The 21,975-nt window shown below is 49.8% G+C and overlaps 1 protein-coding gene across 1 annotated transcript in view; it reads right to left on the reverse strand.

Moving 5' to 3' along the window:
• LOC118089440 (peroxidasin homolog) overlaps window positions 1-21,975 on the reverse strand; it is a 55,349-nt gene that overhangs the window by 19,383 nt on the left and 13,991 nt on the right. The window contains exons 3-14 of the mRNA XM_035124116.3: window positions 18,148-18,219; window positions 15,611-15,682; window positions 12,624-12,695; window positions 11,226-11,297; window positions 10,595-10,764; window positions 8,240-8,357; window positions 7,487-7,656; window positions 6,213-6,485; window positions 4,840-4,956; window positions 3,292-3,450; window positions 2,370-2,482; window positions 602-758 (exon numbers count right to left, since the gene is read on the reverse strand). Of these exons, the coding sequence (XP_034980007.3) occupies window positions 602-758; window positions 2,370-2,482; window positions 3,292-3,450; window positions 4,840-4,956; window positions 6,213-6,485; window positions 7,487-7,656; window positions 8,240-8,357; window positions 10,595-10,764; window positions 11,226-11,297; window positions 12,624-12,695; window positions 15,611-15,682; window positions 18,148-18,219 (1,565 nt within the window). The remainder of the gene's footprint in view (window positions 1-601; window positions 759-2,369; window positions 2,483-3,291; window positions 3,451-4,839; window positions 4,957-6,212; window positions 6,486-7,486; window positions 7,657-8,239; window positions 8,358-10,594; window positions 10,765-11,225; window positions 11,298-12,623; window positions 12,696-15,610; window positions 15,683-18,147; window positions 18,220-21,975) is intronic.

Below are 21,975 nucleotides of genomic sequence, written 5' to 3' on the forward strand. Positions count from 1 at the left end.
GGGGGGGAGAGATTTTACAAATGTATGCAGATTTAATCAACCATCTAATCAATCATCCAGAAAATGTACATGTTAAATCAACTAGGGTTTATGTAACTGGGTGACAGCCCTGCTTAGAAAATGTAGATCTAGAGGATTTTAATCTCACCTTACAACAAAAACTATGGATAACTCAAATGGATAAAAAAGTGTATAACAGATTGATATGCAGATGTAAATGTTGATATTAGGGCCCATGGAAGGGATGCGAGAAAATCTCGAGATTCAGAACAATCTCTTTATATGGATTTGCAGTTGAATTTGTTGTACATTTATTTCTTTTTAAAATAAAATAAAAACTATTTTTTTAAAAAAGAAAAGAAAACTTAGATCTAGGACTGTATGTTGGTACAGATTGTATGCGGGTACAGGGGTGCAGAAAAGCCAGCCATGCAAACTGGCTCCAACTAGACCAGCCTCTGCCAATCTGGCGCCCTCCAGCTACAACTCCCATCAGCGCCAGCCAGTCGAAGTTGTTGTCCGAAACAGCTGGAGGGCGCCAGCTTGGGGAAGGTTGCACGACCGGGCTAACACTGCAGGTGCAAAGGAAGATGGCTCTCACCTGTGATTGTCAGTTGCATGGTGCTGGAAGTAAACCCAAAAGTGTTCCTGGCTACGCACTCGTACCTCCCTTGGTCAGCCATCCCCAGGTCTCGGATGGAGAGGGTTCCTTCTCTGTTGATGTGGAACTTGCCGCTCTCTGTGATCTGAATTCCTTCCTGGTATGCAAGGGAAAAGAGTTTTTGGAGCTTGGATAGACTAGGTTCAGCTTTGGCCCAGGCTATGCACACAGACAAACCTAGACAGCATCTTAAAAAGCAGAGACATCACTTTGCCGACAAAGGTCCATATAGTTAAAGCTATGGTTTTCCCAGTAGTGATGTATGGAAGTGAGAGCTGGACCATAAAGAAGGCTGATCGTCGAAGAATTGATGCTTTTGAATTATGGTGCTGGAGGAGACTCTTGAGAGTCCCATGGACTGCAAGAAGATCAAACCTATCCATTCTTAAGGAAATCAGCCCTGAGTGCTCCCTGGAAGGACAGATCGTGAAGCTGAGGCTCCAATACTTTGGCCACCTCATGAGAAGAGAAGAATCCTTGGAAAAGACCCTGATGTTGGGAAAGATTGAGGGCACTAGGAGAAGGGGACGACAGAGGACGAGATGGTTGGACAGTGTTCTCGAAGCTACGAACATGAGTTTGACCAAACTGCGGGAGGCAGTGCAAGACAGGAGTGCCTGGCGTGCTATGGTCCATGGGGTCACGAAGAGTCGGACACGACTAAACGACTAAACAACAACAACATGCACACAGAGCCTAGGGCTTGCCGATCAGAAGGTCGGTGGTTCGAATCCCCATGACGGAGTGAGCTCCTGTTGCTTGGTCCCAGCTCCTGCCAACCGCAGCTCCTGCCAACCGCTGTGCCTGCCTGCCCGCCGTGCTGGGTAACGGGGCGGGGGGGGGGCGGGGGCGCCGGAGGGATCCGTCGCACCATGGCGCCAGGGCGCCAGAGGTGCTTAAGACGGCCCTGGTCGGTCACGACTGGACCTAATGGTCAGGGGTCCCTTTACCTTTACCACCTGCGTCCTGGAACAAATTGTACCTCCCCCGGTAAAAATGAGATGATATTGGACACATTGGTCCCCCCCAAACTGGGCATGGGTTGCTTGTTCGGCATGTACAAGTCTCCTGAAAAAACCCAATTCAGACTGACTTGTATCCAGGAAAAAAGCGGTTGTGTGAACTGATACACTTCGACAGCCACCAGAATACATGCAAGCACAAACTAGGGCTTGTAGGCTACTGCGTCTCACCCAGCCGGCCACCAGATGTCAGCAAAGGCATTGCAAAAATTCGATTGGCAGCAAAAGACAAGTCATCTCAGGCTACAGTCGCATGGCACACTGGGGCTGGGCTGTGTTTCTTCACATGTACTCTTTAAAGTTCTCTTTGAGATTTGAGACAGAGGGCCGGGCTTCGGATTAGGGATGTCTGCGCTGCCTGAACTCTTCTTGGAGACCCAAAATAACCATTGCTTTCCCCCCCTACCCAGATACTGGAGGTAGTGGTATGGAAAAGGCTTTGCACACTCAGTCCACCATTCTCTCTGTCCACAGGCTTTTGGTAGCCCAACTGGGAGCTGTAATTTACCCCTTAGAGGCCTAGAATTCTCAGCACCCTCAACCATCTCCAGTTCTCGGGATCCTCCAGGTGTGTGTGCTTGAAATGTGTTTAAAATTTTTGTGCGTTCCCCATCCTGGATCCAAGGCAGGCAGGCTTCAAGGCAACAGGTGTTCAAAGTACACCAATCAACACTCAGGTACAGTACCTTGGCCCAGGTGATGGTGGGCTGTGGGTCGCCTTGGGCAGCGCAGGTGATCTCGATGTCTTGTCCAGTCTCTGCCACCATATCTTGCGGGGGGTGAAGGAAGACCGGAATCACTGTTTAGGGCGAAGAGGAAGGAGTCGGACAGACACCACAAACATCTCGGTGAGCAATGTTATAAGAATTCAAAGGTCTCAAATATAAAAGAAATGTTCATAAATGTACAAGGCAAAGACATACATAATTATATAAACCACGTGTCTGAAATAGTACAGGAGAGCAATCCTGAAGCCATTTTGACTCTCCCAAACTGACCTCAAATATTTCTCCGCAAGGAGGAAGGAAATGGGAAAGTCTCTCCATTGTCCTTTGCTTACCTTTCTTAAGGGCGTATTTGTGTATGAATAGGGTGAGCCTGTGACCTGGATTCAGGAATTAAAGTATTTACCATCACAATAGAATGGCCAGGTTGCCAAGGTAAAGCAACCAGTGACCATTATCAGGTGTCCTGGCAGGCAGGATTTCTGCTGTAGACTGCCTCCTTCTGTGATATATGTATGATGTTTCAGGGGGGTGGTCTTCTTGGGCTACAGGGTGGGCAATTTCAAAAGCCTATATAAGGGCTTGCGCACCATTGTTCAGGGTTCTCCTGCCTCCTGTGTGTGGGCAGTGGGGACCCTGTTGCAAATGTTTAATAAAGATCAGGCTTACTAGCCGTTTTGCTTCTCAATATACTCTGGTTGGTCTCTGTTATTTTCTCCTACCGATAGGGGACCCACTTTAAGGACTCAATATGGGCTCTTGGATACCGGATAAGGGAAAAGGAGCAGTTTTTTCTTATAACAGGAACGACTAGGGAGGAAGCTCAAAGGGCCACAGGAGGCAAAAGCGATTTGAGGAGCAGAAGATGTACAACCAAACATACCTCGCGGAGTCACCCAGAGCTGCACAGGAGAGCTTCGGACCCCAATGGCGCTGATGGCGTGGCATTCGTACTGGCCTTGGTCATGGAGGGCCACTCGGACAACCCTCAGGGTGCCAGTGGAGAGGATGCTGTGTCTCCGGTCGCTCGGCAACGGCCCACCTAACAACAACGACATGCTGTAAGGTGGCCATGTTTGGACTGAGTTCTTTGGGCAAGGCCGGCTCCAGCTGGGCGCTCTTGATGAGGTGTGGTGGCAGCCCTGGGAAGATGGGCCAAGCCACATTTTTAATTTCCCACCATGCATCAGCATAGCTCTAGGTGAGGAGCTGGCAGCTGCCAAAGGCTTGGTGCTGGTTCTGAGGAACACGGGGACTGTTTTAAGGCTGGGGTTCCCTGGGAACTGTAGTTCGTTACAGGGGTTGGGAATTGTAGCTCTGCAAGTGAGTTTGCAGGATTGCTTGGGGGACGTCACGTGCTTTAAATGTGCACCGGATGTGCTTTGAATGGATGGTGTGGATCTGGTTATTTATGACCCCTTGAGATGCCAATATTAATATTAATAATAATAATAATAATAATATATTTATTTATTTATACCCCACCCATCTGGTTGGGTTTCCCCAGCCACTCTGGACAGCTCCCAATAGAATATTAGAAATGTGATAAAACATCAAACATTAAAAACTTCCCTAAATCTTCAGATGTCTTCTAAAAGTCAGGTAGTTGTTTATTTCCCTGGCATCTGATGGGAGGGCGTTCCACAGGGTGGGTGCCACTACCGAGAAGGCCCTCTGCCTGGTTCCCTGTACCTCACTTCTTGCAGGAAGGGAACCGCCAGAAGGCCCTTGGAGCTGGACCTCAGTGTCTGGGCTGAGCAATGGGGGGTGGAGGCGCTCCTTCAGATATACCGGGCAGAGGCCGTTTAGGGCTTTAAAGGTCAGCACCAACACTTTGAATTGTGCTCAGAAACATACTGGGAGCCAATGTAGGTCTTTCAGGACCGGTGTTATATGGCCTCGGCGGCGGCTCCCAATCACTCAGAAACGTACCAAGTCAAAGCACACTGGCCTAAGCAGAACTTTGGAAAGGCTGAGTGGGGCACTGCCTTGGCAGGTGAGCATTATGGTGGGGGCACATTGTGCCCTGGGATCTCTTGGCAGAATTACCTATGCGGTGAGGTTACTCCACACTGTGCTGAAAGAACCCACTTCCTGTTGATCCACAGGAGAGCCCAGTGATGGCCGCAGTTAGGTCATCTATGTGAACACACCATTGGCCCAGATTGCTAAAAGCTAAAAGCAGGATAGCAAAGAGCCTCTGTGGCCTCTTGGTCTTTCAACCTCTGGAGGGAGAGACCCAATCGACCCAACCTGGTCCTTCAGAGGTTTTGGATAGAGACTCCACATCAGCTCTGTGCTGTCTGGGGCTGATGGAAGTTGTAATCCTAAACACCCTGAGGGCAGAAAACCGGGGAAGGCTGGGTAGTGCATGCTTACAGCTTCTGGAGTTTGCAAATCATTATAGAAGAACAGAGAGAACAAAGAATACCCGCTCTTGTCCAGGCGATGACTGGCAGCGGGCGACCCTCCGCAGAGCAGGGAAAGTCAACGCTTTGACCCTCTGTTACGGTCTGGTCAGTGGGGATGATCAGAAACTTAGGAGTATCTGAGGGAGAGGGGAAAAGAACAGAAATCAGGCATTTCGAGAATGGCAAAAAAAATCCCTTTCCACCCAGAACCGGACATTGTCTCTAACTCAAGGGTTCTCAACCTGGTCCCGACTGCCCACTAGTGGGCGTTTCAGGATTCTAGGTGGGCAGGAGGGGGTTCTACGGCACAAGCTAAATCCTCTTTCCATTGAGCACTGGTGGGTAAGAGAAATTTTACTATCAAGAAAGATGCATTAGTTGGCGGTAGGTATAAAAAGGTTGAATACCCCCTGGTCTAACCTCTGCAAAAGCATTGTGCAGGCAAGTCAGGATGAAACTGCTATACAGGCATCTAGTTGAAGAGAGAATTGTGTGGAGAAAGAGCGGGAGAGATTGCTGAAGAGCAGAAAAAGCGGGCATTTAGAGGCTTTTTCAGGCCCATCCTAGCCATAGAGGCTAGTGGCGCGGAAAACCACAGCGCCGGGCGCTGGAGGGCGCTGGAAGGGTGCCAAGTGAGCGCAGGGTTCCGGCGATCTGACCAGGACTGCGCTCCATGAGCTGAGAGGCTGCGCCACGTCTCTCTCCTTCTCCTAGGACTCCGCGCTGCGCCTCCTTCTCGTTTCCCCAGCGCTAGGTTCCGCTCAGTCGAGCTTCGCCACCAGCACGCGCACAGCGCCCAAGCAGCTCTTGCTGGTCCCACGGTGCGTGCGCTGGTGGCGAAGCTTGACAGAGCGGAACCTAGCGCTGGGGTAACGAGAAGGAGGCGCAGCGCGGAGTCCTAGGAGGTGGCCTCCCGCTGCTGCCGCGGTCCGCTTGGCACTCCCTTGGAGAGGCTCTGGAAGGGGGCGCTGGAGGGACCTTAGCACCAGGGTGCTGGATGGGCTTAAGACGGCCCTGAGCTTTTTAGGCTCCCCAGTTACACAAGTTTTTCTTATGCATGCAGAGGCCCTGAGCATAACCCCCGCCCAGGTCAGGGGTGCCTGTCTATTTTGGAAACTTATTTGTCTGTTTGCATTTGGACACTTCTTAAGACATCATAACCAAATTTTGCATGGCGGTCCCTGTTGAAGAGGGGAGGTTTTCGTTTACGTTTGGAAGCAACTCAATGCTATTTTGAATCAAGACGGTGGGGTGAAAGTTTCAGAACCGCATGGATTTCAACCAGGAGGCCCTTCTCATGTTTGATATGTTTTGTTCCAAGGTAGATCTCCCCGACTTTGGCACAACTTCCTGCCCACTTGTGCCCAGTGGTTACTGTGTGTGTTTTGGTCACCTTGCACGATGACGTTTGCCGTCGCTTGGATGGAGCCCTCGCTGTTACTCGCGTTGCAGCTGTACTGCCCTTGGTCTGAGAAGGTGACGTTTTGGATGTACAGCCCTCCAGAGCTGGTGATGGTGAAGCGCGGGTCCTGCGGCAGTGGAGACCCTGAGCTCAGCACCCAGGTGACGCGGGGCAGAGGGTGCCCAGAGACCCCGCATTCCAAAGTGACGCTCTCCCCGACCAGCACTTCCGTGTTCTGGGGCTGGATCACAAAGCTGGGTTTGGCTGAAAGCAAAAGAGAAGCGAGGGCTGGGTGCTTAGCATTTATCTAGTGCTCAGAATGCATGTTCTTACAACGGCCCTATAAGGTAGGACAGTCATTATTCTCCCTCTATTAAAGAAGGGAATGAGAGTGCATGAGGGTCAATAGGGGAGTGACTGATTTCTGGACCAGACAGATAGGCTTTGGGTCTGAACCAGAAGGCTTGTCTAGTGGTCTTAGCGACAAAGAGGTACAGTCCCAATGCAATCTACAGAATTGTAGAGCTGGAAGGGACCACAAAGGTCATCCAGTCCAACCCCCTGCAATGCAGGAAACTTTCACCCCATATAGGGCTCAAACCCATGGCCCTGAAAGAGTCTCCTTGCCAGCACTTCCACTATTAAAACCGACACATTCCCATTCTACTTTCTAATACAAAGTATACGGGGCTTCCAGCACAAAGGAATTAAGCCTTGAGCAGGAGTGGGAAAACTGTGACTCTCCAAATCTCCAGCTCCCATCAACCCTGACCATTGACCACACTGGCTGCCCACTGATGGTAGTTGAAGTCTAATTCCTGCATTGCAGGGGGTTGGACTAGATGATCCTTGGGCCCCTTCCAACTTTATGATTCTATGACACCTGAAGGGCCACAGGTTCCCCACACCTGACTTATTGCTGATCCACTCTGCACCCGTCGAGAATGACAATTTATGAGAGTGCTTGGTTTATACTAGAAGGATACTGAACCAAATTTCTCCACCACCCATCTCTTAAAATGGAAAGGGACTGAGCTCAGCAGTAGATTTCTCTGGGTGCAGAAGGTTCTGGAGTTAATCCCTTGGTCTCTCCAGGTGGGGCTGGAAATGTCCCTTGCCTGAAAACCCTTGCGAGCTGCTTGCCAGCCAGTGTAGTCAGTACTGAGCTGGATGGACCGAGGTGTCTGCCTTAGCATAAGGCTGCTTGCTCTCTAATGGACGCAGTGGCAATTCTTAAATTTCAGAGGATCTTTAAAAGCCATTACATGGGTGGCCGTAGTAGCGCAGCACAACTTCCTGGGTCTTTGCTTCGCCGGCGACATTCTTGGCCATGCACTGGTAGACGCCTTTGTCCGACTCTCTGGTATCTTGGATCATTAATGTTCCATCCTGCAGGAGGTTCAGGCGCCCGTCATCCTGCATGTCGATCTCGTTGCTGAGAAACAGAAAGGAAGATCTAAACGCTCCAAATCTGGGAACTCCTTGGGGCAGGGAACTGTCACGTTAGCTCAGCCTAACCAGGAGTCAGCCAGGGGCATCCCTAGATACACAACTCAAGAGATGGATATGCACATAATTGTCTGTAAAGCTAGGGACGGGAGTTGCTCAGAAATCAGAACTCCTTGATATTTGGACTCTGATGGAGACTTCAAAGTAGTCCTAGAATTTTGCATATTGTGACAGTAGCTGCCTTGCGCTCCTGTCCTGAACATCGCCACCTGCTCTGTTCCTGCATTTGATTTGGAAATGTGGGGGGAGAGAAGAGTTCGAGGGGGGCAAGATATCCAGAACTGCCACTGACATTGACTGTAACTTGAATAACTTGCTTTCCCCTCCTCCCTCTGCAGCCGTTCTTCCTCGTGCGTCAGATCTTTTCAGATGGCGAGCCCAAAGGCACAACCCCCAAGATTCTCCGAGGGGAGGGTCAGATCAGAGCCAGACTGGTTTATCCCTGTGCTCCTCCAAAGAGAGCACCCTTGCGTTCTGGCTCAGCTGGGTGAACATCGTGCGAGACTTACTTGTTGTGGAGCCAGATGATCTTGGGCTTGGGGTTACCTTCTGCTCTGCAGATGAAATAGACGGTGTTGCCCAGGGTGACATCTGCGTCTTGTGGCTCGGTCGTAATGCGAGGCCTCTCTGAAATAGACCATGAAGGATGCCCTGCTTGAGAAGTTGGACTGCCTTGTTCTAGCAGGTCAACTCACTCGGCCTTTTCTCTGAACCCCAAAGCCCCAGATCCTGCAGTCTTTCAGCGTAAGGTAATCACTCCATCCCCTTGATGGTTTGGGCAGTGGCGGAGGAAGCTGCTCAGGCGCCTGAGGTGGCGCACCCAGGGCTGGGGCGAGCTCCCACTCAACCGCCTCCTCCCACTCAGCCGCCCTACAGCTGTGGGGGGAGGCAGTGGGTGGACCGTTTGGACAGAGGAGAGCCTGCAGGTGCCCAAGCCACCGTGTCTCTCCCAGGAGAGATGTGTGGCTCTGGCGCACTACAGGCCTCGCGGTGAGTGCCGCCTGGCCTTTTTTCGCCCCCCCTCAGTGGTGACACCCAGGATGGCCCGCACCCACTGCACCCCCTTCCTCCACCCCTGGGTTTGGGCTCTTCAAGATGGTGCAGGGGCATAGGAAGATAGGGGTGGTGGGGTCGGTGCCCCCCAAGCGACGCGATCCCAGGGGCGTCATCGCCGTTGCCCGCCCCACCCCCAAAACGTGTGCCCTGCCCCAAAACGTGCACCATGTCACTGTGTAGGGCATGCCCCGCCCCCAGAATGCACGCCATGTCACTGGGGGCAGCGCATCTGCTCTCCGCCCCTGGTGGTGGAGCATGAAGCTCCGCCGCTGAGATGGTGACACTGTTGGTGAAATGTACTCGGAGTCGAGAGTTGGTGAAATGTACTCGGAGCTGTGTGAAATAGTAAGTCTGCAGGCCTGAGTGTACTAGTAAAGTGAAACTGGCTGATGCAATACTTTCTATGGGAGTGCTGGGTCAGAATGACTCAGCAGTAATGTGCTGTCAGTTGATTGGCTGTCAGTGGTTTAAAAGGGAAACTTATCCAGCAGTGTTTGTGGTGGTGTTGTAGAAGGGTGTGGTCAGTGAGAGGTTTAGAGAGTGTATGAACTGCCTGTAGATATTTGTATATAGCTCACAATAAATATACTGCACTATAGAAACTGGAACTCTAACATCTCTGCTAAAGCGCCGTGAAGGAATTCGCGACAGACACCTCTTCTAATCCCTGCAGCTTCCATTTCCTTTCCTATTCTCCCTCTTTAGCCAGGAGCGGACCTAGCAGTTAGGTGATGGTGTGATACCACCTGTTCCATCACTGCTCCTTACCAGGATGGTGCAAAGGCAAGGTGGTTCTGCAGCGGTGCCAGCTCCTGGGGGCCCCGGGCCCCTTACGTCCAAAAAGCACAGAGGCGAAGTGCGGAGCCAACTGAAGCATGGCTCCAGAGGCTGGCTCCTTCTCCTCCTCCTCCTGCCATAGAGGCGAAGGAGGGCTGAAGCAGCCATAGAATCATAGAGTTGGAAGAGACCACAAGGGCCATCCAGTCCAACCCCCTGCCAAGCAGGAAACACCATCAAAGCATTCTTGACATATGCCTGTCAAGCCTCTGCTTAAAGACCTCCAAAGAAGGAGACTCCACCACACTCCTTGGCAACAAATCCCACTGCCGAACAGCTCTTACTGTCAGGAAGTTCTTCCTAATGTTTAGGTGGAAGCTTCTTTCTTGTAGTTTGAATCCATTGCCCCGTGTCCGCTTCTCTGGAGCAGCAGAAAACAACCTTTCTCCCTCCTCTATATGACATCCTTTTATATCTTTGAACATGGCTATCATATCACCCCTTAACCTTCTCTTCTCCAGGCTAAACATACCCAGCTCCCTAAGCCGTTCCTCGTAAGGCATCGTTTCCAGCCACCCGCTGGTGATGGCGCCAGGAGGAGGCAAAGAAGCTGGCCACATTTGGCTCCACCCCTGGCTCCTCCCAATGTCCGGATGTCGCAACATCGGGAGGTAAATACGTGATGTCACACACGGGACATTGATCCCTCCAGTCGCCCTCGCAAGATGTGGGGCTGTATGGATGAACTGGCAGCAGTGCTCTCAGGCGATGTTATGCATTAAATCGGATGGTCTGCCAACACCTCTCTCCCTGCCTTGCTTTAGGAAGGACCGGGGTGTGTGTGTGTGTGTCTTTCTTCAGAGCGAGGCATTCTGGGTAGGATGGCCATGAAACAAGGTGGTTTGATGCAGCGGTTAATGATGCTTCAGAGGGGTGGGTGCAGTTTAAAGTTACGGCAAGGTTATGCGAGGCACTGGATGCCAACGGGATAAACAAAACTGATATTGGGGTGCCTTTGGCAGGGCGCTCACCGCAGTTGAATTCTTGGGTGGTCAGGGTGACGATGGAACGCCCCTGCAGCTCCCTTGGGTTCTCGCAGGTAGCTGCCGTCTGGGTGTTGCCCTGCACGGTGAATTTCCTCAGCAACTCTGCCAGCCACATCAGGTCACAATCGCACAGCAAGGCGTTGGAGTCCAGTCGCCTGAGGCGAAGAGGTGAAGGAGGAAGAGGTGAGGGTCATAATTGCTGTGGACTTCTTGGTAGCCCCACGGGAATGGTGACTTTGCACTCAAGACCCCCAAACTCTCCCCATATGAACCGACCCAGACCCACCATCTCAGGCAGCGCTTTTCTAGCTTGGCGGGCCCAGATGTGCTAGGGATTGAAACTTGGACCTTCTGTGATTTGTGACCCCATATTGAAATTAGTTGGGGGCAGGGGCAGGTGCCCAGGCGGATTAGATGCCCCCACCAAAGGGCTGGCTGAAGAAATTAGCATCTTGCCCACCCACTGACATGGTTTCTTGAGACATTAAGTTTATGTGGAACTGACCATGGGTCTCCCACATTTAGCAAAGCCACACAGATGTGTTCAGTTGCGACCAGCTTTTTGCCTCCACCCAGAATGATGAATTGTTCTTTGCTGCAGCGATTATCCACTTACAGGCGTTTAAGCGATTCCGGTTGGCTGACAGCGCCCGGCTGGATTCTGGAAATCCGGTTGTTGTGCAAGAAGCTGTAAAGGTAGGGGGGGGGGTAGTGAAGAGAGTCGGAATGTTAGCTGGGTATTCTTTGAGGTCATCTCCCAAGTGACAGGCAGAGACTGTCCCTGGGTGAAGCTTTAACACACCTAGGCGTGCTCCTTCCAAGCACCCCTCTCACCGGACCAAGCTAGGCATGCTGTTAGTGTTAGGAATACATTATTCACGAAACAGATACGGTTCCTTTAAGTTTAAAAAGCATTCCAGAAGTTTTTTCAATGTGTGGGAGTGGCACTCCATGCTTAATTGGTGTCAGCTGGAGATGCAATTAAAAGGAGGAAGGTAAAGGTAAAGGAACCCCTGACCATTAGGTCCAGTCGTGACCGACTCTGGGGTTGCGCGCTCATCTCGCATTATTGGCCGAGGGAGCCGGCGTATAGCTTCCAGGTCATGTGGCCAGCATGACAAAGCCGCTTCGGGCAAACCAGAGCAGCACATGGAAACGCCGTTTACCTTCCCGCTATAGCAGTTCCTATTTATCTACTTGCATTTTGACGTGCTTTCGAACTGCTAGGTTGGCAGGAGCTGGGACCAAGCAACGGGAGCTCACCCCGTCACAGGGATTCGAACCGCCGACCTTCTGATCAGCAAGCCCTAGGCTCAGTGGTTTAGCCCACAGCGCCACCTGGGTCCTTGGTAAAAGGAGGAAGATGAGTTTGCAATTTGAGCAGGGGCAGGGCTAGGGGAGCGAGCTGCCCCAGGTTCCACTATGGGGGGGTGACAGTGGGCTCCCAAGGTAAAAAGCCTGCTCGGCGTGGTGCGCTGTGCCAATGGGCTATCTACCTGGAGCCTGGACGCTCCGTTTAGGCTCCATTTAGAAGTCGCGGGGGACGCAATCCCCCTCTACGTAGCACGCATGTGTCATTACGTAGATACGCTGCCCCCCCCCCCGGGTGCATGGCAATTTGCCGTCCCGGGTGTTGCGTCAGCTCTCTACGCTGCTGAATTTGAGGCACGAGGACTCATGCTTACAGCTACTTTGGATGTATGGTAAAGTGAGTCTGCGGTATCAGGACTGTTTATTACTAGACTGAAAGTATACTGTGCCGAAGAGAGAAAGAAGGACTGTACAGTTTGTAGATAGTAGTAACTGAAATGCCAAATGCTTGCATAAAGTAATTCTTGACTGTGCATTCGAGTATGACTACAGTTCTTGTCATCTTCCCTGCCAGGGAAACTCTGCTAGACACTTTGGGAAGCTGTTAGGGTCAGTAAGCTCTAATAGTTAATTGCACAAAGGCATGTGTGCTAGGCACGAATGTCACACATACAAACCACTTGGTGATTGTCTCATGACTTACAGCCTTTCCAGTTTGGGCAGGTCGCTAAACGTCTCTGGCTCCAAGGTTTCAAGGTTGTTAAAATGCAGGTAACTGGGGTGTAGAAGAAAACAGAACATATGGAACAGATCATTAATTCCCAAAGGGCATGTGGGATCATCCTAGCCTGCCACGGGTAAAGCAGGGGTTGCGAGCCAGAATAGAACCGAGGAGTCCCAGATTCACTCAATGTATTTGATGCATTGCAATTCCATGCAATGCGCCAAGTGCATTATGCCTGCAGGCAACGTACTGTTTATGCAGCCTGAAAAACTACAAAACCCATTATGCTGTGCAACTGTGGACGAGGAACGCTTTCATGCAAACACCTGGGAAGCTGTGACTTAAATGAGCAGCTATGAACATATTATTATTAATTAAATTTAGTGGTAGCTTTTTAAACAAAGTAACTCAAAGCGACTTAAAATATATAAACAAACACATGAAAAGGAACTGCCATAAAAAGGGGGGGGGGCAACAAAGGAAAATATAAAAGACATTCTATTTTTAAAAAGGCAGGAGTAAAACATGCCACTAACTCAAGGACATAGATAATTAAGAGCCAAAGGCCCAGCAGAAAATGAATGTTTGTGCCCGGTTTGAATAACAATGCAACGATGGTGTAAAAATAATTGTATAAATGACGTTCAATGCTATGGGAAAATGGGTTCTTCTCTAGCAAAAGGGGACCAGGAATGCAAAATATTCCTGCATGATGCCCCCACAGCAGACCTGATCTCAAATGCATCGCCAATCCACCAGTCTGCTCAATGACAGTTTCGAATTTTGACGGAAAGGATGGGGAAAGGGCCAATTTGAACAAAAACCTGTTTCAAAGGCTCAAAGCAGAGGGGCTCCTCATTCTTTTGAACTGTTCTATCTATAATGGACAACCGCTGTGACAAGGGTCAAGCCAGAAGCGTGACTCTCTAAAAATGGTATATTTAGGAAGCTTTATGAAAACATAAAGAGCCGCTCCTTGCGGCAAAGGCTTATTCCACAGACTCTTGAGATTATTCTCAAGAAAACTACAAGCGGCTCGTTGAGGGCGCAGAAGTGCTGGACCATTCCGTCCTAATACATCATCTACAAAGCCGTTGATTATATTTGCTAGCGAGAGATTAGATCTTGGCCACAGTGCTGCACATGAGATCATCTGTGAAGGAGCACATACTTTCCTACATCCCCCCATGACTCTTTATTTTGTCTATCTAGTGTGCCTTGCGAGACATTTCTGGTCAGGGACTACGTCATCTCAACAGGACTGGGTTTTTGTTTTGTTTTGTTTTTTACAAAGCAAATATTTTTGTAGCAGTTGTTGGGGTTTTTAAAAACTCAAAGAATTATTATCCGGAGATCGCTCCACCTGCCCCCAACCTGGTGCCCTCCAGATGTTTTGGACTACAACTCCCAGCAGCCCAGAGGCCAGGGAGGATGGAGGTTATAGTCCCATGAGATGTGGAAGACACTAGGTTGGGGACAGCTAGGGCTCTGACTTCCTGAATACCAGTGAACTTCACCCACATTGCAGGCAAAGGCATCTGTGCTTAAAATAAGTCAGAAAGCCTGAAGCGAAGGATTCATCTCTCCGCTGTTTTGTGCGAGCTCAGCAAAGTGTCAGGGACTGGACTGGAGGCAAAGGAGAGGTGGGAGGCACCAGCTGGGAACCACCCCCTCAAGGGAACCCCCAGAGGAGCCAGGGATCGGTGGTGGGGCATTGGGGCAAGGTCAGAGGGGAAAGATGGGTGGGAGGAGGTGACGGATGCCAAAGGGGCAACAGGGTTTTCTGAGCAGGAAGAGCCTGTGACAGGAAGCAGTTCAGACATGGAGGCTGAAGCAGAGGAAGGAGGTCAAGAGACTGCAGAAGAATCCCAGGAGTCTGCCTCTCCTGTTGCAACAAGCTCCACTTCTCCAGTGGCGAGGGTGGAGAGCACCGAGGGTGGAGAGCAGGTGGGTGTGATGCGCGTCCCGGGGTGTGGCACCCAGCATGCGGAGGGGCAGCCGGGGCAGTGCGCTCCACCCGCCCCCTTCCTCCGCCAGTGCCCTTCTTGCCGTCTCCAAGAATGCACAGAGTAACGAGAATAGCAGAGATGTGCAGGCACAGTTTGCTTGGGAAACATCCAGGAGAGGAGGAGCCTTAGAAAGGGTGGAAGGCAAGGACCTTCAGACCTGGGGTTTGCCCCTTAAGGGCAAAGCCACTGAGTTGTATGTTTGTTGTTAACTTCACTGACAACGGAGATTTGCTTCTTTTATTGTTGACCCATGTCTGGCTCTAACCCTGACACTAGCTCAATATTGTCTATACTGACTGGCAGCCGCTCTCTCGGACATCAAGCAGAGGCCTCTTTAGTTGAGATTCTTGCATTGCAGGGGGTTGGATAGATGGCCCTCGGGGTCCCTTCCAACTCTACAATTATATGATTTTAGATCTTCCCCAGAAGAACCTCACGGATAGGTAGCAACTGGGTTGTCAATCAGCCAGAATGTTAAAACAAATGGCCCAGACCTCTCTTGCAGTTGTGCTCTGAATGGCTATTTGCAAAGCAGAAATTAGCAAGCGATGCTTTTCGTGAGAAGGAGATCATCTTTAGGAGTTGCCCAACCAGTGCTCTGCAGCAATCTACTTCTGAAATCATCACCTTCAAGTTTCATGAATTAACATGAGCGACGGAAATCTCAACACCAAAGCTTAAAAAGCAGATGTTTAAACCTAGCTCTATCACCATGATAACTAGAAACGTTTGCAAGCTGCCTTGGCTCGAAGCTGCCCAGAAAAGCAGCCTAGGAATACCTAAGAGTAAATAAATAAAAACATATTACTTATATTTCATTTTTCAATCAAAGCTCAGTTTCTCCAGGACTCTAAGGAGTGCCTGCAGATGGTGTCTCAGGGGGCTGGCAGGAACCCAGAGGCGAAATTCCATCCCTCGTCTCCATTCAATTTCCAACACAAACCTCGGCCAACTTACAGCTGTTCCAGGGAATAAAGGCCTTTGAATGCATGCTGCTGGATGCTCTGTATTTCATTCTTGTAAAGGTAGCTTGCAAAGAGAGGGAGAATAAAATTACATCGGTTGAGAAATGCTTTCCGGTTGGCTAACATGAGGACTGCATTGGAAGCAACATCCTAAAATCGTATTATTACAATGCACTCTATGTGGGGTGGCCCTTGGAGATGACTCAAAAACTCCAGTTGGTCCAGAATGCAGCAGTCAGACTGCTGGCTGGCATCCCATTTGAGACCACACGTAACCCATGTTTTTAAACAGCTGCTGGTAGCCAGTTTGTTTCAGAGTCCAATTCAACCTGCTCACACTGGTGTTTAAAGCCCTAAATGACTCAAGCCCCAAATACCTGAGATACCCTATTGAGTCATGAGATCAACAGAGGATGCCCTCTTGGTAGTTCCTCTGCCCTCAAAGGCTCGGGGCACTGTGTATAGGTGTTGCCTGGGAGAGGGCCTTTTCGGTGGCGGCCCCAAACTATGAAAGCCCCTACCCACAGAGGTGCGTTGGGCACCTTCGTTATACAGCTTTCAGATAATTCCGGAGACGCACCTCTTTACCCAGGCTTTTGACACTCGGGGCGTATGTTTTGAGGACCTGCATTATTTTGATGGTTGTAAGTTGTTTTGAATGGTTTCAAATGTCGTGTTTCAGTGCTGTAACCCGCCCTGGGACTGTAGGGTGAATGGCAGGCGATAGGTAAATAAATAACAAAACAGAGGTAAGTATCAGTTGGCCTGGATAGCTCAGTTGGTGAGAGCTGATGATGCCAAGGTTGCAGGTTCAATCCTCGCATGGGACAGCTGCATATTCCTGCAGTGCAGGGGGTTGGACTAAGTCTAAGATGATCCTCGTCTTCCCTTCCAACTCTATGATCCTACGATTCCATCCTTAGAAATTCATCTGCCACTGTAGTGTCTAAACCTCCCCGAGGCACTAGGCAGCCTTCCTCAAACCCGGTCAGGGGCGTCTTAGCCATAGAGGCTAGTGCCGCGGGGAACCACGGTGCCAGGTTCTGGAGGGCGCCAGGGAAGAGGTGGAGGCTGGACACAGCACCTCCTGGCATCAGCTCGCTGCCCTCGCCTGCCTCCGCCATGCCGCACTGCGCCTGGAGCCTCCTCCCTGCCAGAGGAGCTGCCCTCCAGCCCCACCGGCAGGCCCGCCCGCCCTCACCCGCCATGCCGTGCCACGGCTGGAGTCTCCTCTCTGCCTGAGGAGCTGCCCTTCAGCCCTGCTGGCAGCGCCGCCCTCGCCTGCCATGCCGCGCCGTGGCTGGAGTCTCCTCTCTGCCAGAGGAGCTGCCCTCCAGCCCCACCGGCCCTGAACCCGGTTCTCTCCAGATGTTTTGAACTTCAGTGGTGCTGGCTTGGGGCTCAAGGCAGCAATAGTCCACAACAATCTGGCGGGCATCAGATGGGCGAAGGCGGCACTAGAATGTCCAGGTCTTTGCGGGCCGTGTTTGCAGCACTTGGCAACAAGAAACTCCCCACCACCCGGCACACGTGAATATTTCACTGGAAGAGGAAGATGAGCAAAAGGGCAGTTGCCGTTGCAATTCCCCATCATGCCCCGCTGTGCCATGATGTCACTCCAGGGTGCAATTGCCATGGAGACCACCTGGTGCTCATTTAAAGAAGGAGCCCTGGGGGAGGGGAGGCCCAGGGCAATGGTGCCAAAAGTGCTGGGCAGGACCCCTTGGCAGCTGCATGAGGATGTTGGCTGCTGACGCCAGCCCTGCTGAGAAGGGGAGTGGAGGTTATGTGTATATTTAATCCTTTTCCTGCCCGAGATTTTTTTAAAAAAATAAAAATCAGACCCACTTCAAGCTGCTAGTCTATCATCGGCTATTGAACTGTGTGCGAGAAAGAATGAAAAGGCAGGCAGTGGATGATGACCCAAACCTCTTTTCTGGCTTAGCAACATGAAAAAGCCAGTTTATCTAATTGTGTTCTGCTGATCAATTACTTAATTAATTTATATCTGGGCCTTCTTCCCAAAGGAGCCCAGAAACATGGTGCAACAATACAAGTAAGAATAACATAAAAGCATGACTAAATCATTTAAAAGTAATTTAAAATATCTTGAAACGTGTAAAACCTAAAAAAACACAAAATAATAATAATCTAATAACGGGTAAAATGGTTGCATTCCCTCACAGCTAAGAATTGTCGTGGTTGCCAGGAGCAGGAATTTTCAGCCATCAAATGCCTGGGTGAACAGGAATGTTTACAAGCTCCTTCTGAAAGCTAATAAGGAGGGAGGGTATTCCACAACTTGGGAGCCACCACCAAGAAGGCCCTGTCTAATGGTATATGAATAATTAAGACAAAATGTGCACCCGGAATTTATTTTCCTGCTCAATATTTACTGCGCACATATGTGTAGCAGGGTGTAGATACGATAAAGCAACTGTGATCTGACAAGTTTCAGGAGTGTTTCGCTTCCTGCTACTAATGTTCAGAGGCTGCTGTCACACTGGGCCTCCTTACAGAAACACTTACAGGTATTTCAAGCTGTCAAGTCCTTCGAAGGATCTTCGTGCAATTTGCTTAATCAGGTTGTTGTTCAAAAGCCTGTGAGGAAATAAGGGAAAGGAAGGAACACATTAATGCTCTACTTTGAAGGCAGCAGGCTGCCGTCTCAGTACAGTCATACCCCGGTTTAAGTACTGTACGCTTCGGTTTGAGTACTTTCAGTTTAAGTACTCCGCGGAACCATCTGGAACAGATTAATCCACTTTCCATTACTTTCAATGGTAAAGTTCGCTTCAGGTTAAGTATGCTTCAGGTTAAGTACAGACTTCCAGAAGCAATTGTGTACTTAAACCGAGGTACCACTGTATTACGACTGGAGACACTCCAAGTGTCCCTGTTTTCCAGGGACGCCCCTGCTTTAAATAGAAGCCATCCCGGTTTTCTGATTTGATCCCAGAATGTCCCGCATTTTCTAGCTAACAGGACCAGTGGTTGGGGAAGATGGGAATTGTAGTCCAAAACATCTGGAGGGCTGAAGTTTGGGGATGCCTGCCCTAGGGTGTAAAAATGGCGTCAGGGGGGCAATTTTGCTGAATCAGGGAAATGTCAGGGAAAACAGCAGCGAAAACAGCAGCTCAAAATCACTTTGGGGGTTGTTGAGCTTTTTTAAAAAATAATAATTCAAAAATACCCCTAAAAATGACTTGCCTAAGAGCCAGGACAACTCCCCTCGGACATCAATTCTGCCTTTGAAATCCTGATCCTGTCCAGGAAAATCTAGACGTATGGCAGGCCTAAGTTATCCGACCCCCGAGCCATCTGAAGGGAATCCTGTACAGGGAAGGTTTTTTAAAAAATGTTTAATGTTTTGTTATGTTTTTTCACATATGTTGGAAGCTGCCCAGAGTGGCTGGGGCAACCCAGTAAGATGTGTGGGGTATAAAAAGTAAAATTATCGTTATGGAATGGGACACCCCTATTTTCATCAGAGAAATGTTTGAGGGTATGCGATTGAGACATGAGAGAGGGCCTTCTCAGAGGCTGCTCCCAGACAGTGGAACTCCCTCCCACAGGAGGACAGCCCAGCTCCTTCTCTGTTTTCCTTTTGCCAGGAGACAAATACTTTTTTTAAAATCTTGACTGGCCTTTTGGCCAACAGCTGGCTGTTGTGACAGTGTCTTCCTGGACTGGGTCTTAAGCTTTTTTTTTTTTTGAGTTTATAAAAAAGACTTTATTGTTTAAAATAATACAGAGTAGAACTCTGGGTCTTAAGCTTTTGTGTGTGTGCTTTTACGTGTTCTCACTGATGTTTTCAATACAGTTTCTTATTTAATTGTTTTCTACTATTTATGCTCATTGTGTGTTTTGGTTTGCACCTGGCTTAATTTATGCTTTGAGCCACCTCAGGTCCTGCGCCGGAAGGAAGGCAGGATACAAATGACATTAAATAAATAAATGATAATTTTGGATTGGACTTAAACCCTCACCGCCAGAAGCACCGTGACCCTGTTCTGGATCAGGGTGCTATGTAGCTGCATTTTTGCAAAAGATCCACTGAAGAATGACTGGACCAGGCCAATTCCTGCCACCTCATGCAGTCAGGCCCCTAAATTAATGTGCTTGTTTTGCATCCTGCCAAAAAGAAAGAGAGAAAGAGATATTTCTTATCTGCTTCAGAATTCCCCTGTGGTGCCATTTGGAATTTGTCTGCCTCTCTAACTGGGTCAGAGCTGGAAGACCAGCAAGGAAGGCAAATTGAGCTCCGCAGGCAAGGTCAGGAGGACGGATACAATAGGATCCTGTCCACGGTCTGGACTCTTGTTTACCTTTCAGCACTGTTTTCGTCGCCGTTGTCATAACATCCCTTTCCAGCCCCGAAGCACATGAGAAAACCCTTGCGGTTGTGGATTCCAAGCTAATCTTTTTGGCATTGCACTTCTCTCCTTGGCAAATGAAAAATCTGCTTTGGAACAGGCTGTGGCTCACCTAGGCTGGTTCTTCACTCTCCCATTATTATTATTATTATTATTATTATTATTATTATTATTATTAGTCATCATCATCCGCCCATCTGACTGGGTTGCCCCAGTCACTCTGGGTGGCTTCCAACACATATAAAAACAGAACAGAACATCGAACATTAAAAACTTCCTAATACAGGACTGTCTTCTAAGAAGATGTCTTCTAAAAGTCAGATAGTTGTTTATTTCCTTTGACATCTGGTGGGAGGGCATTCCACAGGGCGGGTGCCACTACCGAGAAGCATAGCTGCCAAGTACCCCATTTTTCCCGGGAAACCCCCGTATTTTCTTACCGTTTTCCGCAGGTGTCCCGAATGGCAACATACCCCGTATTCCCCTGGATTACGGAGCTCCTGCCGGCGGCCATGTTCTTCTAGTGCCGCGCCGGCACCGGAAGTCACTTCTACGCACTTTCGGACATGTGTAGAAGCGACTTCTGGCGCTGCGGACATTTTGAAAATGGGCACAGCGGCATTGGAAGTCACCTCTACACATGTCTGGAAGTGCGTAGAAGCGACTTCCGGTGCCGAGGTGCTGCTGATCCCTGAACTTTTCAATCCGGAACTTAGCACCTATGCCGAGAATGCCCTCTGCCTGGTTCCCTGTAACTTCGCTTCTCGCAGTGAGGGAACTGCCAGAAGGTCCTCAGAGCTGGACCTCAGTGTCCGGGCTGAACGATGGTGGAGACACTCTTTCAGGTATACTGGGCCGAGGCCATTTAGGGCTTTAAAGGTCAGCACTAACACTTTGATTTGTGCTCAAAAACATACTGGGAGCCAATGTAGGTCTTTCAGGACCGATGTTATGTGGTCTCGGCGATCGCTCCCAGTCACCAGTCTAGCTGCCGCATTCTGGATTAATTGCAGTTTCTGGGTCACCTTTGCGCATTGCACTAGTCGAAGCGGGAGATAACCAGAGCATGCACCACTCTGGCGAGACAGGGCAAACATTAATCAGAGTTAAGCATGTTGGTTCTATGAAGTTGGATATATCCCACACAAGCAGCTTCCTATAGGAACTGCAGCCCGAATCAAGTTCATTCCTGTCCCACTGACTCACAGCGGGATGGGGTGGGGGTGGGGGTGGGGGTGGGGGTGGAATCTGACTGACTGCCCCCTGATGCCTTACTATCATGATCTCCACCACTCGCTTGGCGTGGAGGCATCATCCTGGGGTTGTCATGGCAACCGCAAACAAAGCAGGCCGGTGAAGCCAAAAAACAGGACCAGCCAGTATTTTAGATTATATGCAATTAGGCTGTGGCAAGAAACAATTAGCCATCTGTTCCCACAGGGAGGATTTAATATCTGGTGAAAATAGCTCTCCTCCACCGACGTCCCTCAGCATTTCTGTTGTGGCACTGGGCAAGAGAAGAGGGTGATAACATTCTTGGCTCTCCCACTATGAGTCTTCTTGGCCAGAGATCCCTTGATCCAATCCTTTTTTTAAAAAAAACATTACCCAGACTTTTAAATTATCCTCACCCAGTTCGAAACAGATCATTGGGAACGGGCTGGTTTTTTGTTTTGTTTTTAAGGAAAGGGGTTGTTATGTACCGGTACGTATTATGTATTTCAGGCATCCCCAAACTTCGGCCCTCCAGATGTTTTGGACTACAATTCCCATCATCCCTGACCACTGGTCCTGTTAGCTAGGGATCATGGGAGTTGTAGGCCAAAACATCTGGAGGGCCGCAGTTTGGGGATGCCTGATGTATTTAGTATGACTGCAGTACAGTACTCCTTCTGGCCACCGTGGCTGCAGTTCTCACTCAGGTCCACAACATGCAAATGAAAGATTGAGACTGCTGTTCACGGATTGGGTAACTAGGGGA

Source organism: Zootoca vivipara, chromosome 7, assembly GCF_965207765.1.
Source record: "Zootoca vivipara chromosome 7, rZooViv2.hap1.1, whole genome shotgun sequence".
NCBI lineage: Eukaryota > Metazoa > Chordata > Lepidosauria > Squamata > Lacertidae > Zootoca > Zootoca vivipara.